The sequence below is a fragment of the Mauremys mutica genome, chromosome 5 (assembly GCF_020497125.1).
Source record: "Mauremys mutica isolate MM-2020 ecotype Southern chromosome 5, ASM2049712v1, whole genome shotgun sequence".
NCBI classification, from domain to species: domain Eukaryota; kingdom Metazoa; phylum Chordata; order Testudines; family Geoemydidae; genus Mauremys; species Mauremys mutica.
Window position 1 is genome coordinate 13,404,294 of NC_059076.1, and position 18,186 is coordinate 13,422,479.

At 50.5% G+C, this 18,186-nt stretch overlaps 1 protein-coding gene across 9 annotated transcripts in view; it reads right to left on the minus strand.

The window, feature by feature from the left end:
• RBPMS (RNA binding protein, mRNA processing factor) overlaps window positions 1-18,186 on the minus strand; it is a 144,337-nt gene that overhangs the window by 65,602 nt on the left and 60,549 nt on the right. For all 9 annotated transcript variants that reach the window (XM_045017842.1, XM_045017841.1, XM_045017840.1 and 6 more), the window contains exon 5: window positions 4,414-4,564. In XM_045017842.1, coding sequence (XP_044873777.1) covers window positions 4,414-4,564 — 151 coding nt within the window. The remainder of the gene's footprint in view (window positions 1-4,413; window positions 4,565-18,186) is intronic.

Sequence of the window (18,186 nt, forward strand, 5' to 3'; positions counted from 1 at the left end):
CCCTGCAAGCGGCGACCTGTCCCAGCTCCTCCTAGGCGGAGGTGCAGCAGGCTGGTCTGTGCGCTGCCTCCACCCACAGATGCCGCCCCCGCAGCGCCCATTGGCTGCTCTTCCCAGCCAATGGGAGCTGTGGAGCTAGTGCTCAGGGAGGGGCGGGGCAGTATGCAAAGCCACCTGCCACACCTTCATCTAGGAGCAGCCAGGACAGGTCACCACCTGCAGGGAGCCGCCCAAGGTGAGCACCCCCCGGATCCAGCACCCTCACCCCCTCCCATGCCACAACCTGCTGCCCCGAGCCCCATTCCACACCCAAACTCCCTCCCAGAGTCTGTGCCCCGGACCCCCTCCCATACCCCAAACCCCTGCCGGCCCTGCGCCAAGCAAACTATAAACCAGAATTTCAATGAAGATCAGAAATGCCTGTTTATAGAGCTTTCCAGTTGGTGAAGTGCCAGATAAAACAGCTTTTATTGTACTGTGTTTGCCCTTCTCCCGTCCTCTGGGACCTTACCCGACTTCCATGAGTTTTTGAAGATAATCGCTAGTGGTTCCGAGGTTGCTTCAGTAAGTAACACAGGGAGAATTTCATCAGGCCCTGCTGACTTGAATACATCTAACTTGTCTAAATATTCTTTAAACTGTTCTTTCTTTAGTCTACCTTCTGTTCCTTCCCCCTTGTTGTTAATATGAAGTGTGTTAAGTATCTAGTCACAATTAACCTTCTTTTTAGTGAAGACTGAAGCAAAACTGACACTAAATACCTCAGTCTTTCTGGTGTTGTCTGTTATGAGCTCTCTTTCCCCACTAGGTAGGGGACCTAGGCTTTCCTTTGTCTTTCTCTTGCTCCTAAGCTATTGAAAGAGCCTCTTCTCATTGCCTTTTTTGTCCTTTGGTAGCTATCATTCATTCTGTGCTTTAGTCTTTCTGATTTTGTCCCTACATACTTGTGCTATTCTTCTGTACTCATCCTTACAATTTGGCCGTGTTTCCACTTTTCGTAGGATTCTTTTTTGATTTTCAGGCCATAAAAGAGTTCCTGATGGAGCCACATTGGCCTGTTACTATTCTTTGTATCTTTCCTTTGCATCGGGAATGTTTGCTGTCGTGCCTTTAATGCTGTCTCTTTGAGAAACTGTGAACTCTCCTGAATTTCTTTTGCCCTTGGATTTTCTTCCCATGGGACCTCACCTACCAGTTCTCTGAGTTTGTTAAAGTCTGAACTCCATTGTCCTCATTCTGCTGCTCTCATTCCTTCCTTTCCTTAGAATCATAAGATCTTTCATTTCATGATCACTTTCACCCAAATTGCCTTCTGCCTTCAGCTTTGTTACCAATTCCTCCGTTAGTCAGAATCCATTCTAAAATGGTCCCCCTGGTTACTTCCTCCATCTTCGTAAACAAGAAGCTGTCTCTAAGATGTTCCAAGAACTTACTGGACATTTTGTGTTTTGCTGTATGCCTTTTCCAACAGACGTCTGGGAAGTTAAAGTCCCCCATCATTACCACGTCTGATGTTTTTGTTATTTCTGTTATTTGTTCTAGAAATGCCTCATCCACCTCCTCCGCCTGACTGGGTGGTCTGTAGTGGATCCCCTACCATGATGTGGTAGGTATTTGTCTGTAGTGACTTGTATTGGCTGAGTTAGGATTTAATTTCACTATTAAGAATGAGATTTACTAATTAAAGAGAACTGACATTCACTGGCAACCTTGACTGAGACTATCCAAACAGGGTGTTTTTAGCTTTGCTGTTCTTTCACAGCTGTATTTGCAGAGGAGAAATGGTTTGTTGAGATGCATAACTTAATACAATGTGAACTCTAGCCTATTTGTAGAAATTCAGACAAACTATATTTATGACGGTAACGTGTACAATTGTAAAAAGACATTCGTCATATAGAAACAATGCTATTTGCACTATAGCGTTAGCCTCAGTGCAGCGCAGCGATTAAGAAATATGTTTATTGACGTCTCTAGCTCCCTAATGGCACTATCCTTCCACTAACAAAACATTGTGATAAGAATGTGCATGGCCACCAAATAATGCCACGAAACCCAAGTTATTTTTCATTCAGACTGTAACTGCAGAATAAACTGGTGTGTGGTCCAGGCCTCTATCACACAGGAGCCTCACTGCAGAGTGACTACAGGGTAGTTCACATGCCTGTTTCAGGGCTGAGAATTTGAGCAAGTTCTGGGAGCTGTTTTGAACTCCCTCCAGCCCTCCAAATTAAAAAACAAACACACACAGCTTGGCCCTGCTCTAACTGCAAGGCACCAGGGCAACATTGGGACAGGGCACCCAAGCACAAGGACCCCAGATGAGATTACGTGCATGTTCATCTTCCTCAATGTGACTCCCTGGTGTGCCCCGTCCAGGTGCGGCAGAGGGCACATGCTGTCACCACATCAGAGCGTGTGACACTCAGTTTGCACAGGGCTAAGTGGCTGCACAGGATGCCAGGGAAAGCCAGAGGGAGTGAGGAAGGGACTGTCCCCATGAAGGGGTAGGGATGGAGTTACAAACTCCTCTGAAACATCCACCGTTGGCTACTAACTCCTCTGAAACATCCACCGTTGGCTACTATGTCCTCTGAAACATCCACCGTTGGCTACTCTTGGAGACATGATACTGAACTGGATGGTCTGTTCCAGTGCCCTGCTACCAGAATCAGAGCACACAGTCATAGATTCCAAGGCCAGAAGGAACCATTGTGATCATCTAGTCTGACCTCCCATATAGCACAGGCCAGAGAACTGCCCCAAAATAATTCCCAGGTCATATTTGTTAGAAAAACATCCCATCTTGATTTGAAAATTGTCAGTGATGGAGAATCCACCATGAACCTTGGTAAATCGTTCCAATGGTTAATTACTTTCACTGTTAAAAAATTATTGTATTTCCAGTCTGAATTTGTCTGGCTCCAACTTCAAGCCATTGGATCATGCTATGCCTTTCTCTGAACCTATTATTAAATACTTGTTCCCCATATAGTTACTTATAGACTATGATCAAGTCACCCCTTAACCTTCACTTTGTAAACAGATTGAGCTCCCTGAATCTATTGCTATAAGGCAGGTTTTCTAATCCTTTAATCATTTGCGTGGCCATTCTTTCTTTTCTCCAATTTATCAACATCCTTCTTGAATTGTGGACACCAGAGCTGGACACGGTATGCCAGCAACGGTCGCACCAGTGCCAAATACAGAGGTAAAATAACTCTCTACTTCTACTTGAGATTCCGCTATTTCGGCATCCAAGGATTGCACTAACCCTTTTGGCCACAGTGTCACACTGGGAGCTCATGGTTCAGCTGATTGTCCACCACGACCCCAAAATCTTTGCCAGAGTCACTGTCCCCAGGTTATAGAGTCCCCAGTCCTGTAAATACGGCCTACTCTCTTTGTTCTTAGATGTACACATTGACATTGTCATCATCCAGTGTCCACTGTCATGTGTAAACATTCAGTCTCTGCTTCGAGAAGTGACTGTGCATCAGGGGTGTAGCTACGGGTGGCGCTGGGTGGGCCACAGCCCACCCACTTAGCATCCAGGCCCACCCCCGAGCCCCAGCTCTGCTCCAGCCCCATCCAGACGTGGAGGATGCCACACGCTGGGTGCACACACACCCAGCCCGACTGGAGAGGGTTGGGACCACAGCGGCACAGCAGTGGAGCGCCTGACAAGCCGCCGCGCATGCACGCACGCCGCAGCAGGAGGAGGGCAGCTGGCCCACCCAGTGGCGGTGAGCATTAAAAAACGTAGGCCTGCTGCCTCGGGGAGCCGGGCCCGGCATTAGTCAGTGCAATAGGGATGGGAGCCGTGCATGATGGAGAGCGGTGTCTCCTCCCAGAGCTGGGTGCACAAGCGGGGCCCAGGGGACTCCTGCCCAGAGCATCCATTGCCCCCACAAGGCCGGCTAGATTGGAGGGGGTGGGTGGGAGGTGGGCCCCCCGATGCCTCCTGTCCTCTCTGTATCCTGCCCCTGTCATTGCCCTCCCACCCAAAGCCGGGGCCCACCCAAATGTCCCATGCTAGCGACGCCACTGCTGTGCATGGAAGATCCAGAGAGTACCAGTATCAACTATACTGCCAGAAAACAACAGCACCACCAACAAAAGAGGCCACTCTGTTGTACCTGCTGCCTAAGCAGCCTGCCAGAGGCAGAAGGTCACCTCCAGATCCTGGTCTACAAACAAAGGACTTGGTCATAGACAAAACCACCTCATCTTCCAGCAAGCGCGAGGGAGGTGCACTTCATTCACATCTAACATTGCTTTGCAGAGACACCAAACTAACACAGTGGTTTCTCCTCTTTCAGATTGTCTAAGTCACAGAGCGCCACAGGATCCAGCTCCTTGGCTGCCTCTACCTGCTGTTTAATTAAGAAGACCATAAAACCAAACACTTACATTGCTCCCTGGTAATGAACTGAGGTACCGTGCTGGGGAGAGGAGTGCTCGGGTTCGGGGTTCCCACTAGCTTGCTCTTGGCCATCTTGGTGTTTGCCTTGGCGAATTCTAGTCGTAGCGTTTGTGGAATTTCGGGGTCAAAGCGAATTCCCTTTGTCAAAGCAAGAAAACAGAACGTGTCAATTATCTGTACAGCCAACATGGAAAACTACTGAATGAAATCAGCACTGTGGGCGAATGCCCCGAACACCAGGCCGCTGTGGCTCAGGTCACCAGCACCTGAAGCGCATTGCTCGAAAAGCCAAACAAAGCAAACACAGCTCACACTGGGATGAGCATGGTTCTCCACAATTCTGACTCTGGGGATTCCACAGTGAGATCCTCGCTGGCAGACCCCAGCACTTGCGTAGGGCTCCGGGGGTCCCTAGGGTCTTGGTGTGTGGATCGGATTGCAGGATAAGGGCCTCCACCACTTTGTACATAGAAAAACGTACCAAAATTCCAGTTTTAAAGCTGAATCCGATGACTTGTTTTTAAAGCAAATGCTTATCTTTATTGAATTGGCTGATAAAACATGCAACAATAAGGGCTTTGTTTTCCTTAATTTATTCACAAATAACAGAACTTGCCTTCATCTGGCTTACAGACCACTAGGGAATTGGAACTGCAATCGCTGTGACCATAACGTAGTTCACAAGGCAGACATCTCACACGCACCAGCCTTTGAAGGCTGGCGCCCTCGGGCCATGGGATGTCCAACCTCAGACAGCATTATTCAGTTACATGGCCGTGTTAATGGCACAAGGCAGCGAGTTGATCTCTGGACTCCAGTTATCACTAACTCCACTGTCAAGTGATAGCGGAGCCTGCCGGAGGCTTGGGGAAGAAAGGGCAGGATGGCCATACGCGAGCTAGAGGGCAGCAATCCTAAAATCAGGGGAAGGGAGAGCAGCTGAAAGGCTCAGAGTTGACACGGAGGGAGGGATTTGTATTTTGAGAGGCTGGGACGGGGGGTGAGGAACCTTCTGGGAATATTTTTAAAATTAAAAAGAGGGAGAAATGTTCACGTTTAACTCAGGCTGGGCTCCCAAGCTCCGGAATTAAACCCAATCAGGACCCAAAAAGGCAAGGAGGAGGGGACAAATAAAGGAAAAGAGAAACACCTGCCCTGGGGGACAGGCAGGCTTTGAACTGTCACACTTCTTAGAGTCAGGGCAGACGACTCAGGCAGCTGGAAATGACTTTCCCCTGAAGGCAGTGAAGAGCACAGCCCAAAACTGGAATTAGAACCACGCCGAACTAGCTAAGAACCAGGTCTGGACTTGGGGGCTCAGGGCACGTCTAGCTGAAATGTTCTGTCGCGACAGTGATGATGCACAGCTACAAAATGGCTCTGTTATATAGGACCCAACTGATGAGAAGCTTCTCTGAACCTCCAGCTAAACAGAACTGAACATTAGAACAGGCTTGCTTGTGAGATCTCCAGAACTTCCTGCTTTTATGCATGGACCAAAAATACCCACCATAACAGCCTTTTTTACCCTGGAATTTTGGCACTTTCATGTCTAGGTCCACCCAGGAGATGAAGGAGGGGCTTGTGGTCAAGGCATGGGAGTGGGGCTCAGGAGATGTGTATTCAGTTCACGGATACCAGCTCTGCCACAGACGCAGTGTGATCCCGGACAAGTCACTTCCGGCGAGCTTTTCAGAAGGAACGTACAGAGTGGCCTTGTGATGAGACTTAGGCTCCTGAGTCACGCATATAAGTCACTGAAGCGCTTTGGGACCTTTTGCCTATAGTGTCTCCAAACCTCAATTCCCACCTGTAAAATGGGGAGAATGAGCCTCCCTTTGTCTGATTCGTCTGCCTAGATGGTAAGTTGTTTGCTCAGGGACATGATACAGCCCCTTGCACAACAGGGCCCTACCCTTGGTAGAAAGCGCTAAGTATTACAACACATAACGAAGGTGTAGAAGTATGTGGAACCAACCAACCCCAATGGTAGCTTTGTTTAGCTCCCATCTTGTGTGTGGGGGAGGAATGAGGGGTTCTAGCCCTGCCCAGGCTGTCATGTCCATTGCTTGCAGTGACCAAAAGCCGTGACCTCCGACAGCTCTTTGATGTCCCGTGTCAGGAGAGCCGATCCTCTCTCCACTGCTCAACAGACACGTGTCCACAGCCCAGGCCTCCCAGACAACAGGCACTGACTGGCTCATCGGCTCTCATGTCATCACTGCAGAGAAACCAAGGACTGAGCAGGCATGGAGGTGGAACTGCCCTGAGAGGGGGAGAAAAGCTTCTATTGCTGGCCTGCTCTGGATAAGTAATGCCCTGTGGTCTCCAGAGCTATGGTCCTGGCATTGACTACAAGCAATTCTTCAGCAAGAGGACAGCGTGCGTCTGGGGGCCATTGCAGTTGATCGTGTATTTATTCTGACTTTTACCGCTATTAGAGGGTAATGACAGCTATGTCCAGCAGGAGAGAGGGCAGGCGAGACACTGTGACACAGGCACTGGGACGCTCACAACGCTTGGTGTTTTTCTTACAGCCCCAGCTGCGGGGGTCAGGTCCTTAGCCAAGACTCTCCTTTCATGAAGAAAAGGGACTTTCTGGGGCAAGCTGGAGAGCGTGACACCCCCTCCCCCAATGCTCCCACATGTGAAAGCAAACGAAGAGAACGTCAACGTTAGTATTTTGTAAAATCTCGTGGTTTTTAATCTCAGGATCTTTTGGCACCTTGCTTGTGAGTTTTGAACACCCGGGGTTGGTAATGTTGCACACTAGGAGCTAGCTGGTAAGGGCCAAATCTGGTTTCAAAACATGGCGGCAGATCCTCCACTGGGGTAAATGATCAGGACTCCATTGAAGAAGGATCTGCCTGGGGTGTGTGTACGGTCTCCATTCCTGTGCGATCTCCAGTAGCAGGCCTGTGCTTATGTGGGATAGAAACAGGCCCTTGTTTTGATGACCCAGCTCCACCCAGCAGGGGCGGAGGCACGGCCTCACCAGAGCGCTGTGGCTTCTCCAATCCGTAACTCGCAGGATCAGAGCGGACGTCTCAAAGCCCCTTCTCTTCTCACACTGTCTGAGGCTGTTCCACACAAACCCACACTTGGAAAATTGCCTTTCAAAGAAATCCCCTGTCCCCGCCCCCGAGGCCATGCAGAGTGAGAAACGGTAAATAAAACGCCGAGTTGCAGCCTCAAAGCAAAGCAAGTATCAGAGGGATAGCCGTGTTAGTCTGGATCTGTAAAAGCAGCAAAGAGTCCTGTGGCATCTTATAGACTAACAGACGTATTGGAGCATGAGCTTTCGTGGGTGAATACCCACTTTGTCGGATGCATGTCATGTCATTCACCCTTAGTCTTTAAGGTGCCACAGACTCTTCAAACATAGCAGGGTCTCTCTCTAGAAGAGAAAAGAATGAATGGGTGGGACGGAACAATCAGCTGGGTGAGTGGCTAATGCTGCCACAGCTGGATGGGAAGATGCTCCTAGGGTACAGAACCGTCCCGACGACTGCCCAGCTGGGCCATGCTGCATGCCAGCCCCAGGAAGGGCATGGGGAGAGCAAAAGGAGCAGTACCGATGCAGTGACGAGGCAGTGCAGATGGCAGCCGCTTTGCTGTAACAAAGCTCACACGAGTAGCCGCTAGGATTTGGCAGTCCTAGGGCGATGCCGACACTGGGGGGCCTCCCCCAGAGAAGGTGCATGTACTGTGCATCACTGCTACCTTCCAGAGCAACCCGATTCTTCCTACTGTGGAACTGCTGAACGTCTCCGGAGTGGAATGGCAGCCCCAGGCTGCTGGGGGTCAGTACATCCACTACATTAGGAGTGGGGGGAAGGACACACATGGTAAAACTGGGGGCCCACTAAGCTGCCAGAAGCTCGAGGCCCTACCCAAGTTGGCATAAATGAAACAATTTACATATGTGAAAGAGCGGCTGCTGGGACGACTCCTGCTAAACTCCATCTTGCTGCTACTGGCTGGGCTGCCCCGAACAAGACAGAGCACTGCATGCAGGGCCTTGGGGTTCTGTGGAGCACTTCTCTAGTAGAGGGGAAGGTGGCTAGGGCTCACATTGCAGAATCTATGGGTCACATTGCCTGGAGGCTGCCGCTGGCTCACCTCCCGCTATTGTCAACCATCTTTTTCATCTAAACGCTACATAGCAGGATATAATGGGCCTCACCTCCAGAAAGCCAGCCATGACACTGTGCATGCAAATCACCTTATTGTATGTGTAAATAGCTCCGCAGCTGGTTGGCCACATCCACACACAAACAAACGTGCCACGATGGTGAGCATCCGCACAGATCACACGTAAAATCTCTGTGTGCACAATGGCACATCTAAATTACGGCAGAAGTCAATCCAGATCTTACTAAAGCCGGGACCGACGGTCACACTGAGAAAGTGCCAAACTAAATTCCCCAGGCCACTGAGCCGTTTAGCAAAAATAACACCAGATTTTTCGTTCCAAATTAAAGTTCCAACATCCTTTAAAGCCTGCAAAGTTTAAATGACCTAATTTGTTTGGCAGCAAATTATGAGTCCATAGGCTTAGCACAAGTCACATTCCTCTAACATCTTTAGCATCAGCACCATATTTGGCAGTCAGTATCCTGCTCCACTGAGCCCTTCTCCTCAGGGATTAGCAGAGCCAAAAATATTTTAAATTTAAAGAGACGACAAGGAAAAACAGAGAAAGAAATTAGAGGATGGGCAGTTTGCTGTTATCCTTGCCTGATGAGATTACTCGGGGGGCTCAATGATTTCACCCAGAATGGCATCGTCATGAGATTAACTCTGTACAGACAGCAGGGAGCTGGGCTTGTCGAAATCAACTTTTTTTTTCCATGGGAAAAAGCAGGCTGTAAATGAGTAATTCGCTAATTGTGAGGTTAGAAAATGGCTTCCTTCAGGGCAAGGCCGCTGCTTCTTGTGTCCTGAGGAGGCTAGGGACGGCAATCATCAGGTCCAGATTGCCATAATGAGATCTGTGCAAAACTTTTGTTGCAAAGCACAAAACAAAACAAAACTCCTCTGTTCTAAGGTTTCACTACAAGGTTTGAGGGAAGAGTTGCTTAAGTGCACAACCCTGGACCCATTTTGGTTTGGTTCTGATGCAAATCTAGATGTAACTCAGCTGCTTCATCTGGTTTGGGTTTGAGTTTTTGGGGCCTTGTTGTCTGGAATTTAAAGGGTTAGACTCTGGGTGCAAACCCAAATGAATCAAAGCAGAGGCAAAAGCTAACCCTGCGAAGGGGAGCTGCTGGGTTTTCTATCGAGTTCAAATCACATGAAATCAAGGCAGGGGGTTCCCAACAATCAGTATCATACAGCCCAGGCCACCCCAAGCCTGGCACTAGTTACCCCACCTGGAACTGGGCCGGAGTCAGCATAGAGCCACCCATCCCAAAGTTGGAAACAAAGCCCCTGCCTCAGCTGGCGCGAGGAAGGAAGAAGCTCACAGAACTGCTAGCGTGTGAGGGAAAACAGGCAACTGATCGCAGGGGACCAGTGACCAAACAGCCCGGTTGTAAAAGGGCAGAGCTGTGGTGAGGCCGGTGGAATTGCACTTCCTTACACCCAGGATGAATCACAGCCCACATCTAGAGGGACTCTGTCTGCATGCGTTGGTTCCTCTCCCTGCCAGGGAGAATGGCCAGGCCAGTTTAGGCACACAGACCCAGCACTGCCAGTGGCATTGACCGAGGGTTTTCCATTTGGGATGGCATTTCAATGGGTTTTTCCCATCATTCAGAGAGCTATAATCTGCAGATGTGCAAGATGAGCTATATAACCCATGGGACAGTGCCCGCTTTGCAAAAAGACAGCACTGGAACTCAGATCATTTACCTGAAATGTATGTGGCGTGTACCCAGCATATCAATTTTCTGGCCCATCCTATTCTGTGAGAGAACAAGGGGCCTCGTGACCGACTGGAAAGATATCAAATTAACATGGGACACATTAAAGGGATTAAAAACTGGCTAATGGGCGGGTCTCAAAATGTGATTGCAAACAGAGAATCGTTACCAAGCGGGTGTGTTTCCAGTGGGGTCCCGCAGGGATTGGTTCTTGGCCCTACACTATTGAATATTTTTATCAGCGACCTGGAAGAAAACATAAAATCATCCCAGATAAAGATGACGCAAAAGTTGGGGGAGTGGTAAATAATGAAGAGGACAGGTCACTGGATCGCTTGGCAAACTGGGCACATGCAAACAATGTGTGATTTACTATGGCTAAACGTCAATGTCCACATCCAGGAACACAGAATGGAGGCCATCCTTACGTGATGGGGGACTCCATCCTGGGAAGCAGTGTAAACACGTATTTCCCTTTCTGTTTTCACTGTACTGTTTGGGTGCGGGTGGGGGTGTTTACTCCAGGGGTGTTGGAACAGGTTCCCCCTGGTAAGGGAGAGGGGGAGGTTCCCTGCTTCGTTCCTGCGCGTGCCTTTTCTTGGCCAGAGCCACCCGGAGAGCGGACTCATCTTGGCCACAAGTGCACTTTAGTTACAACTGAGTCCAGCTCTGGCGCCCACAATTCAAGAAGGATGTTGATAAATCAGAGAGGGGTCAGAGAGGAGCCACAAGAATGATTGAAGGATTAGAAAACAGCAAGAGATTCGAGGAGTTCAATCTACTTAGCTTCACAAAGAGAATCATAGAGTCACAGAATATTAGGATTGGAAGAGATCTCAGGAGGTCATCTAGTCCAATCCCCTGCTCAAAGCAGGACCAACCCCAACTAAATCATCCCAGCCAGGGCTTTGTCAAGCCTGACCTTAAAAACCTCTAAGGAAGGAGATTCCACCACCTCCCTAGGTAACCCATTCCAGTGCTTCACCACCCTCCTAGTGAAAGAGTGTTTCCTAATATCCAACCTAAACTTCCCCCATGCAACTTGAGACCATTACTCCTTGTTCTGTCATCTGATACCACTGAGAACAGCCAGGCTCCATCCTCTTTGGAACCCCCCTTCAGGTAGTGGAAGGCTGCTATCAAATCCCCACTCACTCTTCTTGTCTGCAGACTAAACAAGCCCAGTTCCCTCAGCCTCTCCTCACAAGTCATGTGCCCCAGGCCCCTGATCATTTTCCTTGCCCTCCACTGGACTCTCTCCAATTTGTCCTCATCCCTTCTGTAGTCAGGGGACCAAAACTGGATGCAGTACTCCAGGTGGGGCCTCACCAGTGCTGAATACAGGGGAATAATCACTTCCCTCGATCTGCTGGCAATGCTCCTGTTAATGCAGCCCAATATGCCATTGGCCTTCTTGGCAACAAGGGCGCACTGCTGACTCATATCCAACTTCTCGTCCACTGTAATTCCCAGGTCCTTTTCTGCAGAACTGACGCTTAGCCAGTCGGTCCCCAGCCTGTAGCAGTGCATGGGATTCTTCCATCCTAAGTGCAGGACTCTGCACTTGTCCTTGTTGAACCTCATCACATTAATATGAGAAGGTTAAGGGGGAGACTTGGTTACAGTCTATAAGTATCTACGTGGGGAAAAATATTTACTAATGGGCTCTTCAGTCTAGCAGAGAAAGGTCTAACACGATTCAAGGGCTGAAAGTAGAAGCTAGACAAATTCAGACTAGAAATGCAGCATAAATTTTTATGGTGGATTCTCCAGCACTGACCATTTTTAAACCGAGATGGGATGTTTTTCTAACAGAGCTGCTCTAGGAATTATTTTGCTGAAGTTCTCTGGTCAGCGTTATACCCAGGGTCAGACTAGATGGTCACAATGGTTCCTTCTGGCCTTGGAATCTAGGAATCTGTCCTTTAAAGGCAGGCCTATTTAGAGCAAATAAAAGGGGTAGTGATGGCTGCGTAGAATGCACTGCTGTAGGATCCAACAGCCAATCCTGATGTTGGATTTTAAAAGGGGCTAGATAATTCCTTCCCTGCTAATAACATTTGTATTTATGCTAAAGGCTGAGGCAGGCAAACCCTGCTGCTTGGGTATCTGCTGAGCCTTCCTCGTACCCCATCTGTTGTACAACTGACACAATGCATTATGGGTTACCGAGGTGTTTGCTCCTTCCTCTGAAGCATCAGGCATAGGCCACAGATAGAGGCATGGTATCAGCCAGTTTTTAAAGGGAAAGGCCAGGATCTCTGGGAAGGGGAATGTAAAGGAGAATTTTGGAGGTGTGTGGGGGTGGCTGCAGGGAATCGTTTTGTTAGCTGCCCAGCACTCCCAGCACCGTGTGGCTCCCCAGGGATCTGACTGTGTGTGCTGGGAACCGGCTGGCTCAGACCCCACAGGGATGGGTGTGGCCACACTAGAGAGATTGGGTGGGAGATGCTTTGCAGGCGATGGGGGAGGGTGGGAACATGCGACTGTTCTCACAGGGCATGAGCAGTGGTGGTGAGGCAGATTCTGACACATACACTCAGCCAATCAGCTATCCACTCCACCGACCCAGCTGGCTGGGTCTGTCAGGTGGCAGAGGCTGCTGGGTAAGTGACAGGGACGTCCTGGACAGGAGGGACCATCAGTCCCATTTGCTAGGACAGAGGGAGGTGAGATTCTGGTAGGGTGACCAGACTGCAAGAGTAAAATATTGGGACACATTGAGGGGGTGGGGGCAGCCACACCGGAACCATGGGAGGTGCACAGTCCTAGGAAGCTGCAAGGGGGGGGGGGCGCATGGCCAGGTTTAGCCACCAGCTCCAGCCCCCCTGCAAACTGTGGGGATGCACGGCCCGACTCTAGCCCCAGCTGCAGTTGCGGGCGCACGGCCCTGGCTCCACACCCCATCGCATGCTGCAGGTTGGGGGGCACAGACGGAAGGGGGGGTCTCAGGGCTGGGGCAGTGAGTTGGGGCACAAGAGGAGGGTTCGGGGTGCTGACTCTGGGAGGGAGTTTGGGTGCAAGAGGAGGTTCAGGGCTGGGGCAAGGGCTTGGGGTCTGGGAGGGGGCGCAGGCTCTGGGCGGCGCTTACCTCAGGTGGCTCCCTGAAAGTGGCAACATTTCCCTCTGGGTCCTAGGCAGAGGTGCAGCTAGGCAGCCTGCGCATTGCCTCGCTGGCAGGCGCCGCCTCCACAGCTCCCATTGGCTGGTAACCGGCCAATGGGAGCTGCGGAGCTGGCACGCATGGCAGGGACAGCATGCAGAGCCCCCTTGGCTGTCCCTGTGCCTAGGATCCAGAGGGAGATGTCGCCACTTCCGGGGAGCTGTGCAGAGTTGGCCGGGTAGGGAGCCTACCAGCCCCATGCCAACCGGAAGCCTGGCAACCCTACAATATTGGGAGAAATGGCGTCCTGATTGTACATCGGTTGGGACGTGGGACAGAGTGTTCAATATCAGGACAGTCCCGATTTTAACGGGACGTCTGGTCACCCTAGATTCTGGCAGACATGGCATCTCCCCCTCTCCCTGCCAGGCTGTAAGGCATGCTACCAAAGCAAATGCTGAAAGGAGACCAATCATCACGTTTCAGGGTTGAAGCCAATCTCCCATATGTCAGAGTTTGGATAAGACCCTCACGAAAGAGCGACCCCTCCCCACCTGCCCACCGGAGGGTTTTTTGCACCTTCCTCTGAAGTATCTGGTGCTACCACTGTTTGAGGATACGGGGATAGATAGGACCGCAAGTGTGATCCCACGTGGCAGTTCCCATGGTCCTGTTTTCTTTCAGTGAAAGAGCCCCGGAGCGCCGGATAGGATGGGACACTTATCGGAGAATAATCTCCCGTCCCCACTATCTGCTGCAATGTTACAAAAGTTGCCCAGTTACAAACACCACAAAGCACGGAAGGGCTAACCCTGCATTCCAAGGCGGTTTTTCTTACCTACGTGGACAAGCCTTGGCATCATCTACTTTTACCTCATCTCATATGGCACAATGCCTGTGAAAGTCAGCGCTGCAGGCAGGAAGTGCAGAGCTCCGCTGACATGGTTCACACATTTTTTTAATACCTCTAAAGCTCTCCCACAGCTTTAACCCTTGTTCTGCCAATAGAAGAAATGTGTGAAATGAGCCCCTTGCTCACTAATGCACAAGACTAAACCTAATTGAGATGTAGTTTAAGAGGAGAAAGGTCTATGAGATGGTTGGATAATTTTATGACCAATAATATTTGTACTTAAACATGCTAAGATGGGAGCCATCTAATCTTATGTTTCAGGGCTCATGCATGAATCTCATGCTTCAGGGCATCATTTCATATCGTGCATCAGGGCATCAGCTGATCACTATAAGGGTCAGGAAGGAAACTCAACCCCCAGCTCCCTTTATCCAGCACTGTAGGTACACCTCTACCTCAATATAACACGACCCGAGAAAACACAAATTCGGATATAACACGGTAAAGCAGCGCTGGGGGGGGGGGGGCAGGGCTGCGCACTCCAGGGGATCAAAGCAAGTTTGATATAACACGGTTTCACCTATAACGCGGTAAGATTTTTTGGCTCCCGAGGACAGTATTATATCAAGGCAGAGGTGTATGTGCAAATATGGCTTTTGCAGGCTAGAACTCTTTCAGCGTTAGAGAGAATATGGTTTCCTGAATATTTTCTCTTAGTACATACGGAAAGGGACCACGGTCACCAGAAACACTTTGAGAGAAAAGAAAAAAGAGATAAAAAGAAAAAAAAATCCCCAGGGTGAGTCTGTTGAGCTAACAGCACAGGCTGGAGTGAGGTTCCTCCTGGAGAATGGATGCAGAGCTGCCAAGTCTCATTCATCTCCAGGACTTTGAGAGCAGTTCTGAAAGCTTCTCTCTCTCCTGAAGAAGGACGTGATGTTTGCTTCGGCGAGATCGGCCTCCCTCAGCCTGCCAGACAGAGGTGGTTTATGAATCCTATTGCATTTTTTAAAAGGCAAGCCACCGCATTCAGAGACAAGCCACAGAAATACACAGTCTGACTAACAGCAGCAGCGCCCGCTCGCCTGGGGTCCAGAACATGGCTCCCATTTCCTGAGACCCGCTAGCCTCTCCCTGGCACACTGCTGTGTTCCAGGGGCTGGGCTGGGCTGGGCTCAGCCTCCACCAAGACGTATGCAAACAGGCTTCGGGCTTCCCATGAGCCATTGCAACCATTCTGAATCTTTCTGTGGAAGACCTTTTCTCCATAGCCCCAGCTATCTGCCCCCAGGAGAGAGTGGGTCTTACACTCTGCTGGGTAGAAGTTAATCTTTCAGCAGCTGGTGAAACAAAGCAGTGAAGCCTCTGTGAGAAAAAGAGCTGGGGAGGCGGGTGGAAGAGGGTTGAAAAGGAAACGCCCCGTGCAATGTCTAGCTGAGGCGGGAGCTGGGATGGTGGCAGGCTTGCTATGTGATGCGCAGAGAGAACAAAGGTGAGGGTGGAAGCCTTGGGAGAATAACAGGGTGAGGCAGTAGACATCAGCCTCCACCGAGAGGGCTTCCTTGCCTTTTGTTATTCAAGCTTGCAACAGGGAAGGCGTCCAGCTGCTCCTGGATGTTGTGGATCTTGCTTGAGCTCTCCTCGCCTTTCCTGCACTCAGCTAATGCAGAGCAGGGCATGCTTAGCGTGTGGCTCACAGGCTGCGTGTTACCTGTGCTCCACCAACCGCACTGGCCTCGGGGCTTGTTTCAAGGCACTATCTGGTTTGAGCCTGTCAGGCTCTGGGGTTCTGGCTAACCAGCCACCTCTTCCTCTCCAAGCAGGACACTGGATCCATCTGTCTCGTGAGAGACATTCCCAGCGCTGCCAAATATCATAGTCCTCTTGTAAATCTCACGATCCAGTACAGCCCAGGGACAGCTAAGCCCTTCGGAGAACTGAGCACTCAGGTAACCGGAAGCACTAGTTTGAGCTGCAGTTTTACTGGGATCGAAACTCAGGGAATGAAGGGAGTAATTCTTATGTTTATTAAATACTTTCTACTTTATTAAAGAGTAAAAAAACCCAAATGACTGAGTTTATTAAAACACCAGTGTTGTAGGGCATACTTTATTTTGGAAGTATTTATCTTTTAAAATAAACTAATGAATGACACTCTGTCACTTGTGAGCATAACTGCAGGTGACCTCCCAGAATCTCTATACCAGTGGTTCTCAACCAGGGGTCTGGAGCCCCCTGGGGGGCCGTGAGGTTTCAGGGGGTAGGCCAAGCAGGGCCAGTGTTAGATTCGCTAGCGCCCAGGGGGTACGCCAAGCAGGGCCAGTGTTAGATTCGCTAGCGCCCAGGGGGTAGGCCAAGCAGGGCCAGTGTTAGATTCGCTAGCGCCCAGGGGGTAGGCCAAGCAGGGCCAGTGTTAGATTCGCTAGCGCCCAGGGGGTACGCCAAGCAGGGCCAGTGTTAGATTCGCTAGCGCCCAGGGGGTACGCCAAGCAGGGCCAGTGTTAGATTCGCTAGCGCCCAGGGGGTACGCCAAGCAGGGCCAGTGTTAGATTCGCTAGCGCCCAGGGGGTACGCCAAGCAGGGCCAGTGTTAGATTCGCTAGCGCCCAGGGGGTACGCCAAGCAGGGCCAGTGTTAGATTCGCTAGCGCCCAGGGGGTACGCCAAGCAGGGCCAGTGTTAGATTCGCTAGCGCCCAGGGGGTACGCCAAGCAGGGCCAGTGTTAGATTCGCTAGCGCCCAGGGGGTAGGCCAAGCAGGGCCAGTGTTAGATTCGCTAGCGCCCAGGGGGTACGCCAAGCAGGGCCAGTGTTAGATTCGCTAGCGCCCAGGGGGTACGCCAAGCAGGGCCAGTGTTAGATTCGCTAGCGCCCAGGGGGTAGGCCAAGCAGGGCCAGTGTTAGATTCGCTAGCGCCCAGGGGGTAGGCCAAGCAGGGCCAGTGTTAGATTCGCTAGCGCCCAGGGGGTACGCCAAGCAGCGCCAGTGTTAGATTCGCTAGCGCCCAGGGGGTACGCCAAGCAGGGCCAGTGTTAGATTCGCTAGTGCCCAGGGGGTAGGCCAAGCAGGGCCAGTGTTAGATTCGCTAGCGCCCAGGGGGTACGCCAAGCAGGGCCAGTGTTAGATTCGCTAGCGCCCAGGGGGTACGCCAAGCAGGGCCAGTGTTAGATTCGCTAGCGCCCAGGGGGTACGCCAAGCAGGGCCAGTGTTAGATTCGCTAGCGCCCAGGGCAGAAAGCCAATGCTGAAGCCCAGGGCCCTGAGCCCCACCACACAAGGCTGAAGCTGAAGCCTGAGCAATGCAGCTTCGTGGGGGCCCCTGCTCTGCTTGCTACCCCTTAACGCCAGCCCTGGCTTTTAGATCCAGAAAACCAGTTGTGGCCCAGGTGGGCCATGGAGATTTTATAGCATATTGGGGTGGGCCTCAGCAAGCAAAAGGTTGAGAACTCTTGTTCTGTACAACTACAAACAGCTGATTAGCATGCCGAGAGACTAACTGGGGAGTTGTTAGTGGTGATCAACCTACATAGGGCCACATGGGGGATGCACTGTAGATACGGATAACTAGGATTTGGGGATAAAGGGAATTTGGGTAACTGAAATGATATCATATTTGGTGTTATTTTTAAAGCCCCGGCTCCTGAAGTCAGGTGATTTGTGAGAATCTCAGTTTCTATTTTTAAAAAGGGAAATTTCCAGCCCTCATAGTTGCAGCGAAAAACTGGAAAATGTGACCACCTAAAGGCTCAAATGCCAGATGGTCAATAAAAAGAACTTCTTATTGATTCTTTTTTTTTTAAATCTCATTTTTTCATGTCAATCTCGTAATTTTGGGGAGGGTCTGACTCATGATGTTGGAACCACACCCACTATCCAGATGCGTCCATACCACTGATTTCTAGCATGACATTATAATATTATCCGTATTATTCTCCTTCCCA